This window comes from Cibotium barometz, chromosome 9, assembly GCF_041138505.1.
Source record: "Cibotium barometz isolate CiBa-2024 chromosome 9, ASM4113850v1, whole genome shotgun sequence".
NCBI lineage: Eukaryota > Viridiplantae > Streptophyta > Polypodiopsida > Cyatheales > Cibotiaceae > Cibotium > Cibotium barometz.
This window is the reverse complement of record NC_141054.1, coordinates 25,145,158-25,159,762: the sequence shown is the minus strand read 5'-3', so window position 1 is coordinate 25,159,762 and position 14,605 is coordinate 25,145,158. Positions and strand designations below refer to the sequence as shown.

At 43.4% G+C, this 14,605-nt stretch overlaps 1 protein-coding gene across 1 annotated transcript in view; it reads right to left on the bottom strand.

Annotated features, from left to right (window-relative positions):
• Positions 1-12,752, bottom strand: part of LOC147635370 (uncharacterized) — a 59,909-nt gene extending 47,157 nt beyond the window's left edge. Inside the window, exon 1 of the mRNA XM_086802624.1 lies at positions 11,689-12,752. Within this exon, the coding sequence (XP_086658750.1) occupies positions 11,689-12,242 (554 nt within the window). The 5' untranslated portion in view covers positions 12,243-12,752. The remainder of the gene's footprint in view (positions 1-11,688) is intronic.
• Positions 12,753-14,605: the final 1,853 nt, after the last annotated feature.

Below are 14,605 nucleotides of genomic sequence, written 5' to 3'. Positions count from 1 at the left end.
AGTGGTCTTCTTGATACAACACTAGGAACGCCTGGCCCTCTTCCTGGACACAATCGAAAAGGATCTCGTAGTTCTTTCATAGCATGTTTGGGTCAATGGTTTTCACAGCTGCACCTAGTATACCGATCCTTCTCTCAAGGCAAGAGCAGATCAATCTTGGCAACTGCGAATTTGAAAGAACCTGCCCCTGGCGTGATTGCAGTGGGACCGCAGCCGGGGGATTTGGGGGGGGGGGGGGGGGGGGGGGGGGGGGCAGATGTGGAATTGGTGAGACTCCACGGCATGCCCTTCCCACCCCAGCTTTCCCTTCTTTGCCTACTCGCTCCACATAGGATGCTATTTCCAGCTTCACTCATGAGGCCCAGCAGCATTAATCAGCACAAGGCTTAACAAGCCCTACCCTTTCAAAGTTCAGGTGATGCCTCCAAAGCAGTTTCTGCCACTGCAAAATCTCCTACTCGCAGATCACAAAGGTCTTGCAGTGGGGGCAAGGCTAGACATGATGAGCAAACCAGGCCGCCCAAAAATACTTTCCCTACACTACCAAATCCTCCAAAAAACCTCCTAGACCCATGACTGGCCAAAATGGGTGGTATGATTATAGGTGCAGGCAATGTGAGTGTATCAATGAGCAAGTCCCCCCATGACATCCTCATGCACGTCAAACAGACGAAAAATACAAACAAGCAGCCAGGCGCTCACATTGTCCCTATAAGAACTCGGGGCACCAGAAATTGAAAAAAAAATGCACTCATCACCCTCATGTATGATGATCTTTTGGGCCGGACCCACAATCAAGATTCCTAAGTGGGGGCCACTAGGAATTGGTGAGACTCCACGGCATCCCCTTCCCACCCCAGCTTCATAGTGGTTGAGTACTTTAGGTACAGTGCGGTATGGTACGTGTAAGGTACGAGTACGCATCAAGATAAGTAGTTTAAGTACGTAAAGTACGCATCAAGATAAGTAGTTTAAGTACGCTCACGTTTTTTACTATATGTATATATATATATATAGTAAAATAAGGAATATCTAGCATCCATACAAAAATAGCATGAAAGAAAATGGTAATGCTAAAATGAAAACTAATCTATTAACTACTGAGCAATGACCACTGACTAAAATAATTAAAAAACGGGCCAAATATGTGTTGTACATTGAACCTCATTTTTGGTACACAGACCTTATTTGTACGAGGTACGGTACGTATGGAGTCACGTATGTCAGCAAGGGAGATGCAAAATAAGGGGGAGGGGGGACAAGAAGAGGCCATGGGCAGGTTTTGGTAAGCTTAAGCATGTGCAGTCCAGCTTGGCCAAGGGGCTAAGAGTTGGGCACCTTTTTGGCCCAATGCAAACATGTAAAGTTACTTTTATGACACCTGTAGGGCTTGCAAAAGGCTGCCTAACTAGACATTAATTTGTCTATAAATAAGGCATCAGAGCCCCCCATATTGCTCATCAAATATTATGTTTCTTAGGAGCTCTTTTAAACACAAAGTAAGGCGATTGTAAGAGAAAGGAGGTGATCTTGCGACGACAGGTGTTTGGAGGTTCATCTACAACTTGGGCTGAAAACAGCAAAGTTGATCACCTTTCGTACCTTGAACATTCAGTTGTAATTTTATTCATTGAACATAATACAAGGATTAGTGCTAGGACTGTAAGTGTGTTTGTGTTTGTGAGTGTGTGTGTGTGAATGCATTTTGGGTGGAGAACTTTCAGCCTCTTGGTATCTTGGGAAATCTGTTCGGCAGGGTTATGCGCTTAGTGCACTAATGTATGCCATCACAACTCACTCAATGCTCCTTTACATGGACAAACTAACACAAGATGGGCACAAAGTACGAGAAGGAGGTAATCTTGGCGACGACAAGTGTTTGGAGGTTCATCTACAACTTGGGCTGAAAACAGCAAAGTTGATCACCTTTTGTACCTTGAACATTCGGTTGTACTTTTATTCATTGCACATAATACAAGGATTATTGTTAGGGCTGTAAGCGTGTTTGTGTTTGTGTGTGCGCGTTTGTATGTGTGAATGCATTTTGGGTGGAGAACTTTAGCCTCTTGGTATCTTTGGAAATCTGTTCCAGCAAGGTTATCCACTTAGTGCACTAACGTATGTCATCGTGACTCACTCAATGCTCCTTTACATGGACAAACTGACACAAGATGGGCACAAAGTACGAGAAGCGACAATTGTTTGCCATCACTGTGATCATGAACAATACATTTGTCATCCATAAACTAAACCACTAAGCCAGCCTTAGAAATGGCAGAGACAAATAACAAGTTCTTCTTGATGCCTGGTACATATAATACATGTGAGAGCATGATTGTTCATCTCATCAAAGACAGCATCTTTGCTTGCTTGCATCTCGCGAGTAGCAGGGTTATAACAACTCCTTTTACATGATATGAGGAGTTACTTGCACATGTAACAGTGTTTCCCTGTGGAGCAGATGCAAGTGATGAGAACAAACTGCGATGAGAAGTAATGTGCTTACTAGCACCACTATCAAAATACCAGACATGTAAATCTGTAAACAGCCATGCATACATCCTTATGCGAAGGGTCAAAACTGCACTGCACAATGAAAGCCCAATCATCATGTCCATGGTTTGCAGATTCTTTGTTTTCTGCATTAGATGCTGACGCATCAGCTACAGCCATACCTGAGTCTTTCTTTTTCTCCTTCTCTAGCCGCTTCTTGCACTCATTAATGTAGTGACCAGGTTTAGCTTGCCGCCTTCCTTGTCTGTAGGCTTGCCTAATGACTCTGATTTCGGCTTGTAACTACCTTGAGGAAAGGATTTACCTTTGCCTCTTTATTGACTAGCAGCACCAAAAGCCTGATCTCATGTACACATGACAAATCTGTTTTGCCTAGATTGCTCTTCTTGCAAGAGCACAGAAACCAACTCCTTAAACTTCAAGGCATTTGGATTGCCTTTCATCACGAGTCTGATGATAGAAGCAAATCCTTGATACGAGTCCGGCAACGCATTCAAGACAGTAGACACCAATGAACTATCAGGATATACTTCATCCACACTAGCCACCTGCTCCTTAAAATCCTTGATTTTTGTAAGGAAACTCATCCAAAGGCTGACCTACACTCAATGTCTTTACACATGCTGGGCCAAAAGAAATATCTTTCTAACCCAATATACCTCTATGACCAGCATAAGGTGGAGCGTGACATTCCTCCATAACCTTTGGACGCATATCCTTCACCACACATAGGCAATTATCCTTCATAAGATAACCCTCTTTGATCACATAAGAGGTATGTGAGAGACCAGCTATCAAATCAGTCCATATATGGAAAAAATCAGCATCCAAATGATACAAATCACGCACGGTAGATAAGTCCCCATGAGAGGCCACTGAAACTGCAGCAATATAAGGCTTCTTGGACAAAGCATTTGCCACTAGATTCTTCTTTCCCGGAGTATGTACAATCTGAAAATGAAACATGGAAAGAAAGTTTACCATTCTCATTTGCTTCTCCGAGAGCTTTGTTTGAGATAGAAAGTACCTCAAGCTTTGGTGATCTGTCTTGACTACAAATTCAGCCCCAAGAAGATAATGTTTCCATATCTTTAAGGCATGAATTACAGCCAAGAGATCTTTTTCATAAATGTCCATATGGATCTCGGCATCATGCAATCGACGGCTCTCATAAGCAACTACATGACCCTCTTGAGCTCCTATGCAATTCCCACATGCATCACATTTCACCGTGAATGGCTTTTGCAAGTCCCGGAACAATCAAAACGAGCCCACAAATGATAGCATTTTTGAGTTGCAAGAAGGCAACTTGCTCATTTGAAGTCCATTGAAAGGTGGCTTTCTTCTTTGTAAGATCATACAAAGGGGAGGCAATATTAGCAAAATGCCTTATGAATCGCCTATAGTATGAACATAATCCAAGAAAGCTACACACCTAATGTACATTTTGCAACTCTGGCCAATTTCGAATGATTCAATCTTAGCAAGATCCATTTTTACACCCTCTTTGGATACAATGTGCCCCAAATAGTGTATCTTTGAGAGGAAGAACTCACTTTTCTTAGCATTTATGAAGAGTTTATGCTTTCGCAACTCTTCAAACACGGTAGCCAAATGAGTCTTATGCTCCTTCTCATTCTTGGAGAGAAAACCAAGATATCATCAAAGAATACACCTATGAATTTATGATGGGATTGAAATATCATGTCCATCATACGGTTGAATGTTGCTCGGGCATTGGTAAGGCCAAAAGGCATCACTAAAAACTCATACAATCCGAAAGCTGTCCTGAATGCGGTTTTATGGACATCTTGGGGTACCACACGAATCTGGTGATAGCCACTCTTCAAATCTATACGGCTGAAACAAGCCGAGCCATCAAGCTTATCCAAGATGTCATCTATGCGTGGGATTGAAAACCTGTTCTTGATGGTGAGCTTGTTTAGAGCTCGATAATCCACACACATGCGAAAAGATCCATCCTTCTTTTGCACAAGAAGCACAGGAGAACAAAAGAGTCAAGAGCTTGGCTAAACCAAACCTTTCTCTAAAAGCTCATTGACCTGCTTCATGATCTCCTCTTCTTGTGCGGCACTCACACGATATGCGTGTTTGTTAGGTGGGGAACTACCTGGCACAAGATCTATGCGATGATCCTCGGGTCTCTCACGAGGTAGCTCTCCTGGCAATGCATCGGTAAAACAATCTTTATAAGCATTAAGAAAATTCAAAATTTCTTGAGTCAATACATCCACATTCACATTACTTTGTTCAATTTTGTCACGAACAAAAACCAAGTACACGGAAAGACTCTTTTTCATTGCCTTATTAATTTGGATGTGAGATACAACTGGGATAGAGTCCCCTCAATGCACCGCTAAAGATAGAAAGAATAAGCACAATATCAACTCGCCGCAACTCGGACGAAAACTTCACAATGTGAAATCTGCATGTCCGCTAATACGGCTGAATTATATACCTAGATGAATCCAGGAACATGCCCAAATTCACCTTTTAGGAACATGCATGTTATATACTCATGGTAGTCAACCCACAAGACTATATAACTATCAACTCCATTATGCATAGTATGGACTAGATACTACGACATCCCCACTAACGTCATCAGTGCCCAATAGTGGGTGTAGAACTCTGTATCAAGATATGCTCTCACACACGCACTCCACACACACACACACACACATAAGAGCATATATTCACACAAAGCCCCTCGTACTGAGTTTTTGTCAAACCTCCCCCGAAAATGTTTTGGTGGTTTTGTTGGCCTCGAGAGCTGGTGATACATGTCTCGTCAAAAGATATGAGAACTGGCGACCAAATGCTCATACGGTGTTCGGCCAATACTCGACGAGTAAGTATCATTTAGGATTGCCTGAACCAATGGAAGATGAGCGTTCTCAACAAAAAGTGGTTTGGTTAGGGCTTATACAAGAGGATGCTCATCAGTGGCCAAGAGATCTTCAAGAGGATATTTGTCTGTGGCATTGCCGTTTCATTTGCAAATGTTGATGTCGTTGAGGCATGGACAAAATGTTAGCCTCCGAAGTGGGGACAACTTACAAGGTGGTCTCCTAGATTTCCGGCCAACTACTTCCTTGGGGGAGATTGGATTGGTTTTTTGTGCATAGCACTTTTTTAAACACTGTCACGTGCATGCCTGTGCCATGACTAATCTTCAGCATGAACAGCAAAATTCCTTCATTGGGACAGCACTTAGGACAACATTTAGTGCATAATCATCATCAGCATCAGCATGTTAAGCACATGGAGGGCATGGAAACCCAGTTGGCAACCAGTAAGAAGGTCAACAGCATTCAGCAGCAACCAGTAAGGAACTCAAGCATGTAGGCGGCCAGTAGCATTCACTCGGCCAGCAATGTGGGCAAGCATTGAATGGAAAGCAGCATTTCAAGGATTTATTTCATGAATATTTTGTCCAAGAACTGGCCGATAGCAGTCATACACGCCAACCAGCATCTCCAAGCATATATATATAAGCAAAGTTAGCATTTGCATTCATCATTCAGCATAATCACCATTTTGAAGAAGTAGAAAGCAGTAGAAGTATGTAGAAGGGGCCAGAGGTCACCCCTAACGGGTAGACCAAGAGCCTAGCATATGCACAGACTCTTAAGCGTCACGTGCACACCAGTCAGGTGTACAGTGACATGGCATCATATTAGCATCATAGACATCATCAGGCATTTAATCATGATTTATTCAGGCATATATGAGGGTGTTTTATCACCAAAAATCAGCATGACATTATTTATGACCAGCCGACAGCAGTTGTGGACATGGCATCTGGCCGACAGCCCTTGTGTTGGCCGACCAGCAGCATTCATGCATATATATATAGGCGCCTCTCCATTCAGCCATTCAAGCTCATTATAGCAGCATTCAGCCCAGTGTGCTCCAACGCATCTCCTCCAGGAAGCTTTGGGAGCAGCATATCCAGCCAACACATCAGCATAACAGTAACGCATCATCATCAGCATTCATATTCAGCAAACGCAGCCACATTCAGTTCAGTTCAGCCCATCAGTTCTGCGTTTCATCATCAGGTCAGCATAATATCTGTTCCAAAGCATCCCTTCAGCGTTTCCTTCCCAGGAGACAAGGGAAAGATAGTGGACAGCAGTTCATTCAGTTCATTCAGCATATAGGCAGCATATTCAGCAGTATAGATCCATTTGGATCTCATTGTAACCGCATTCATCATATAATATAGCTGCATTGCATTGACACATATTTGTCTATCTCTTAAACATCATTAAGTGCAGTTTAGTTAGACTAAGGTTGTGATTACTACGGTCTTAAGCTCTCACATGTCACATTGGTATCAGAGCGTTACAGGGTAACCAGCCTTAGATCATGTTCAGTTCATCAATCATTTAGTCAGACATCATTTTTATCGCTTCCGCACAGTTAAACCCAGTTCTCAAAATTTTGCAAGCCACCCTTAGGGATTTTCCCTTAGGTCTGCATCAGTAACCCATCCATCTGCATTCTTGCACAGCATATAGGGTTGCACATGGCTTGCATAGTAGTCATCTTAGCAGTCAGACTTGCATCTGCAAGGCATACATGTTTGCCCATGAACTCTCTGGGGAAGAATGACATCCATCATCAAAGGAGGACATAAGTTTTGGGCTTCAACTGGCAGCAGGGGGGTTTCTCTTCCACAGAAGACGGAAGTTTGCTCCAACATCGCCTCAAGAGGGTCAGAGCTTCAGGTACGACGGAGATGGTAGGTGAAAGGTTTCCAGAGGCAGGTCAGGGGTGACTCAGGTATTTGCCATTCAGTTCCCGCAGTACATAGAGTCTTGGCTCAAAGGATTTCACTCCTGCAGACGGCCTCAGTCCCGGCAGAAGACAGAAGGGGGCAATGGTTTGGAGGAGAAGGATCACAGAGGAGTCGAAGGTTGCTAGGTTTATCACCCAGCAACAGTTTAGCAGCGGGGAATGTCATGTGCACACCAGTCAGGTGTACAGTGACATGGCATCATATTAGCATCATAGACATCATCAGGCATTTAATCATGATTTATTCAGGCATATATGAGGGTGTTTTATCACCAAAAATCAGCATGACATTATTTATGACTAGCCGACAGCAGTTGTGGACATGGCATCTGGCCGACAGCCCTTGTGCTGGCCGACCAGCAGCATTCATGCATATATATATAGGCGCCTCTCCATTCAGCCATTCAAGCTCATTATAGCAGCATTCAGCCCAGTGTGCTCCAACGCATCTCCTCCAGGAAGCTTTGGGAGCAGCATATCCAGCCAACGCATCAGCATAACAGTAACGCATCATCATCAGCATTCATATTCAGCAAACGCAGCCACATTCAGTTCAGTTCAGCCCATCAGTTCTGCGTTTCATCATCAGGTCAGCATAACATCTGTTCCAAAGCATCCCTTCAACGTTTCCTTCCCAGGAGACAAGGGAAAGATAGTGGACAGCAGTTCATTCAGTTCATTCAGCATATTCAGCATATAGGCAGCATATTCAGCAGTATAGATCCATTTGGATCTCATTGTAACCGCATTCATCATATAATATAGCTGCATTGCATTGACACATATTTGTCTATCTCTTAAACATCATTAAGTGCAGTTTAGTTAGACTAAGCCTTAAGGTTGTGATTACTACGGTCTTAAGCTCTCACATGTCACATTAAGTCACCTTTTTGTACCATATAATAAAGAAAACACTAACACCAACTATCTCTCTCTTCTTCTTTCTCCTCTGTCGTAATCATTTTTATTCAACATCTTGTTCTTAATCAAGCTTAGGCTGTGGATCAATACAGCAAGGCTTCCGCGCATGCAACATTGGTATCAGTGCAAGGACCAAGAAACCCATGAAGCGGTATGGTTGGATGAAGAGTTCTTTCAAGAGTACCCCCAATTATTGGTGGACTACTTGGAAGCCATGACCCTGCCGCCAAGCTAAGCAGGAGGGAACGTCATGTGCACCCTGCACTGGGGTACACAGTGACACACTGGCATCATCATCAGTGCAACATTTGTACATAAATAGTACCTTTTAAGGAACATCTGTCGTACGGCATGGCCCCATTGTGAGCCCTCAGTCCAGGGACACTCAGGCATGAGCTACGTAGGTCAGTCTCCAAGCCATAGAGGTCCTTTTAACCCACTTGAAGAACCCCATCAGATAAGTGCATGTAGCAGTCAGCCCCATAACCTAGCTTTGCATCATTTAGGCAGACATGGGCCTGAGTACAAAAGGAGTACTTGCAGCCCTACACTCTGCCATGGGCAGCCCATACAACAGCCAAACCAGGCTGTAGAGCATAGTCGTCAGCCCTAGAAGCATATGGGACAGGCCAACAGCAGCTTATAGGCAGCAACTACGGGCATTAAGCTTGGCCAACAGCAGTATGTGGGGCAGCAGCACTATGCGCAGCATTAAATGCTGTTTGTGCATTTTTTGTCCCACCAGAACTGACCAACAGCCTCTCTGCTGGCCGACCAGCAACCCCAAGCCTTATATACACAGCCGCCTAGTCATCAAGCAGAATTCAGTCCTCAAGTCAGCATTCAGTCTTCATCCTCTTCAGGCAAACACCTCTTCAACATGGAGCCAGCATATGTGCAGTCCTACAGCTATCCTGGATTTGCATAAGTGGCCCAGAAGAGTCTTCTACAGTGCCCTTGGATTGGCGGATTCTCAGCCGACATACGGTCTTCCTCGTCCTTGCGTTGGGCAGTCATAGACTTCTAAAGCATTGTCCTGTAGTATAAGCAAATACTCCAGGTTGCAAGGGGAGGCCCTTGAGTGGGTATTTGGGACCCAATATTGTGTCGTCTACTTTCTCCTCTCTCTCTCTACTTAGTGAATGGATGCTAAAGATCTCACCAGAGTAAAGGTTGAAGAAGGCTTTGTTGTGCGTTACCACAATCAACCTCAGTGCATGCAACATTGGTATCAGAGCATTCAAACTCAACCACTAAGCATAGTCCCAAGGAGGTGCACAGATCCATCAGAAGAATGCAATCACGGTGGCAAATGGAGTGGTCTACAACAGGCAAAGCTAGAGGAAAGCATTCTCTGGGGTCTGTACTCAGAAACAATACATCATTACGCTCTCAAATCAGTTCCAAAGGCCTAGCAAAACAGGCATGATCAGTTCTGGCGGGTGACGCGCCGTTGTGTTAAGGGAAAGGGATAGCACGGCATGGGAACCCAGCCGGCAGCCAGCAAGAAGGCTCAACAGCATTCGGCGGCAGCAGGGAACTCAAGCATTCAATCGGCCAACAGTGTGGGCAGGCATTGAATGAAGTGCAGCATTTCAAGGACTTATTTCATGAATATTTTGTCTAAGAACTGGCAGACAGCAGTCATACAAGCCAACGAGCATCTCCAAGCATATATATAAGCAAAGTTAGCATTTGCATTCATCATTCAGCATAACCACCATTTTGAAGAAGTAGAAAGTAGTAGAAGTATGTAGAAGGGGCCACAGGTCACCCCTAAGGTGTAGACCAAGGGCCTAGCATATGTATGTACAGACTCTTAAGTCATCTTTTTGTACCCTAACACCAACTATCTCTCTCTTCTTCTCTCTCCTCTGTCTTAATCATGTTTATTTAGCATTTGTTCTTACTCAAGCTTAGGCCTGTGGATCAATACAGCAAGGATTCCGCACATGCAACAAACACCATACAATTGAGGACAGCTGTAGTTTTAGTGGGTAAGAATGTGACCCACCTGCGAGTGCAAGGCAGACAGAATCCAAGGCTCGTGTGGAAGCAATGTGGGCACAGCATGGGCAGCCATCAAGGCAGCTTTAGACCAGTTTTGTGCAGCCTAAGCACAAGCAAACCAACCTCACTACAAGGGGCCAAGAGTTGGGCACCTCCTCTTAAGACCAATATGAACATGTTAAGTGACTTTATGACACTTTGTAGGGCTTGCACAACAAAAGGCAGGCCGACCAGACGTGAATTTGTCTATATTAGGCACCCCTGCCTCCCATATCGCTGATCAAATATTCTACACCTCAGGAGCTCTTTTGTGAACCATTGGGGGAGAGAGCAGGGAATCTTGCACCCAACGTTTGCATTAGACCAGGGAGGTTCATTTGCAACTTGGGCTGAGATAGGTATCGTTGTCCGCCTATGGTATTGCCGTGATGGCCTTTCAACATAGGAATCGAGGGCCACACTCCTCAAGGTGCCTCTATGCAAAGATTCCAGGCATAGTTGTCAAAACGTCCCCACACAATGGAAACGGCAACCCCCAAAGCAAAAACTCAAAACGGAAACAGATCCCAATGCCACATCATCATGACATGTCACAGGGTTAGTTGTATTCCATAGACATGCTTACATGCATAAGTAGTATTTTGTGCAAGATTACAACAAGAGAAAAAGTTTTTGAAGGTGCACCACAATGGCAATGACACATCTGCACTTGGGATGGCACTTACAATCTTTCCATTGACAACTTGGGACATTATTTTCTTAAAGCTTAATAATGTAGCCTTTCCCAACTTGCCAACCAACGCTTCCAATGTTGTTGTCAACGGGATTGGAAAGGTTGGCTAACAAGTCGGCATGCAAACGTCTCAACAGGGTTGGCAATGGCTTCTCCCGGGTAAAAATGTGAGGACAGGGTTGGGACCTTGCCAATACCAAGTTTTGACAACTATGATCCAAGGATAACATCCATAACTTTTCACATGGCTCACTCTTAATGCAGCTGATTATTTGCACCTTGTAAGCATCTATGCCAGTGCCATGGAGGGCTCTCCACTATGTCACAAGTGAGGCTCTGCCATATGGAAGGACTTGTTGCATCTAGGAATGTGGCCAGCGGTGAGGTGGTGCTCCTATAGCAGAAGGATAACGATGTTGCCTCCCACTAGAGCTCATTGCAACTCCTCTCTAAGCATCACCTTCTGCATGTACCCATAGACCCTGCAAAATTTATGTGATGAAAAAGATGACTGGATCAAGAAAGCCTGTTTTCAAGACTGATATCTATGTGTACGGTAAAAAGCCATGTCACTAGGGGGCTAAATATAAATGGTAGAATCGTTGAACCATACGTTTTCCAGTTAATCTTTATTTCAAAAAAGCCTATAAATTGAAGGTTTAAAAGGGAAAATGCTCTCTTACTCGGTATCTATGGTGGACTGCCGTAGCTTGTATGTGTCCCCTTCAAGCAACCCTGTGTAGGAAGAAGGTAACATCTCATGGCCATCCGACGCATTTTCCAAAGAACAATCACTCAAATCCCTCTCATTGTCCTGATTTCCTCTGGGGCATTGTCTCGGCGGAGAGGGAAGTGGCCACAGTCTCGAAGATTGGATGCCGAATTGACCAGGTGACCTTGGGGGCGATGGGAGAGGCGACAACATCTCAAAGTTGCTCGCATGCCTAGACAATGAATTGGAAGGAGGGGGTGAACGTGAGCCCGGAGCCAACGCAAAGGCCATCTCAGAGGACTGATCCACCCCAGTAAGAGAGATTCCTGATAGATCACCATCGTCTGGATGTCGCAGACCTCGAATAATCGGTGACCTTGCCAACCTTGGGGGACTCTTTTTCGACCTGCTACTATAATCTAATCCCTCCTGCCCATGCCGGGATGCATCCTCTTTTTTATCATCGCTTCTTCCTTTGTGCTTGGCATCCTTGGGGCGCTTAAAAAGTGAGGAAAATTTGGCCATATAGGCTAGCAAGAAGACCCTTTGCTGATTCAAGGCAGCTTGATTAGTGTTGAATTGATTCCTTGCAACCCAAAACTTAACTTTGCCTGTATTGCAAGATTCTGTGCTCAGAGAAGCTTCCTCAATGGAAATTTGCCACTTTAAACACCAGTACTTCAACTGGATTAAGGCAGCTTGATTAGTGGCTTCTTCACCACACAAAACCCTGTTCAAGCTAGCTTGATTAATTTAATGGCGAATAGCTTCTTCTTCTGATCAAGCTAGCTTAATTAGCGGGAAAATGCTTCTTCATCACACTATCCATGGACAGATACAGCCAGAAGGAGGTGATATGGAGAGACCCACCTGCTAAAGAAGCAGAATGAGGGTGGGAATGACGGAAAGTGACGGAACCCAGACGAATTTTGGAACCCAGACGAATTTTGGACCTGACGAAAATGCCCAACTCGTCCAAATCTCAAATGTGCAGAAAAGGTCGCGAACGATGTCACGATAGAGGTGTTTTATCGTGCTTTCACAGCTTTTTTTTAAACAATAACTAGTATTGGACCCGCGCATTGCTGCGGGGCCCACAGGTAGAGTTCTAGAAAAAATAAACTCAGTTTCTCCAATTTAGGTCATGTTTTAAGTAAACACAATACATTATTTCAAGTGACTTTATATATACATATCTCAAAATAACATCCATGTCTTGTAGATTTATGGCGAAAACAAAAATATCATAGTAATGTAGCATACAAAGATGCAAAAAAGGACCAATATTACATATTCTCAAAATACACCACAAAATACGTATTCTTAGTCAGTAATGTCAGAATCAACAAATTGAATTCTTCTCTTGTGAGAAGGATCATTCAATTGTCTCCTCATCACAATACGCTCTCTATTGTAAAGCGGTGATCCATCCCGCACATGCTCTACTATCGATGAATGTAAAGGACCTGCACAAACGAAACAATGATAAATCAAATCTGCACATAACGACACATCGATAAATAAAATCTCAAAAAAATCTTATAATAGAAAAACATAATCAAAATTACCTCGTACAATAGAACATCGAGTCGATGGTACATGAGGAGCTCTAGTATAAAACGCATAACGAATACCAATGGCCATGATGGATGTAAGAAACAACCACTCATCGGGTACTGAATACCCCTCAAATGATGCAAAGCATCTGTCCATCTCTCTCCAAAACAAATAGACACCCCACTCCTCATCAGGAACACCAATCCCGTACATCTCGATGCCTTCGTCAACAACTCTTACCATAAACGTATCAATGTCATGTAATATCCTAAAATCAAAGCATAACAAATAGGTTATACAATTATTTATATATAGGTTCAAAAAATATTCATACAATGCCTAACAATTACACTTATACTTACCCATCCCTATAAGCATCAATCATAATCCCTGCTACGTGACCTGCAGTAATAGGAGCTGACCATAGCGGTGGCTCTGTATACAGATAGACATTAGTATAGAATGTCATGTTCCATACTTTGTAATCAAGAAAAGTTAAGCAAATATAGAGAGAAACTCACGTACTATCCTCGACAAAGGCATGTCCAATGTAAAGGTAATCTTAGACATGTCTGTCAAAACATAAACAACAAAAATAGGTACTTTTACCATGGACAAATATGTATAAAAAAAGAAATCACAACAAAATTAATCAAATTGCAGAACTTAAATAAGAAACCTGATTTGTCACTCTGAAGTCATTAAGATCTCCTTATAAACAATATTGTTTGTTGTAGGTGTATAACTTTGAAGATCATCAAATGAACACTCCACATTAGCGTTATCCTCAAGTAACACCTTAACAGCATGAGGAGACCGTGCTCGTGACAACGCGACATACAGTTGTCCATGAGTAAACACTGGAGTCACCAAATACAACCCCAAGACATTTAGGGTTTGGCCTTGTGATTTGTTTATTGACATGCCAAATGCCAGCCGCACGGGAAACTGTCTCCTCCTCATGGTGAATGGTAGTTGGGCCTCGCTGCATATAAAGGTAATCCGTGGTGGAAGAAATACTCTTTCACCAACTTTAGTACCAGTGATGATTTCAGTCTCCAAGACTTTAGAGTGAAAGGCCTTACATATCATCCACGTACCATTACAGAGTCCACGTCTTGGATCCAAGTTACGAAGCAAAATAACAGGAGCTTCTAACTTTAAAACCAAGCAGTGAGGTGGATATCCGCCCCGAAGGTCGATTGTGTTCAAAAATTCTGTGGAATACAGGAATGAATTTTCATCATTTTCAAGAATTGAATCTGCACTGAAATATTGCTTAGGCTCACCAGGCATTGCATCCAAAGGTGTCTTATTCACAATATCCACTT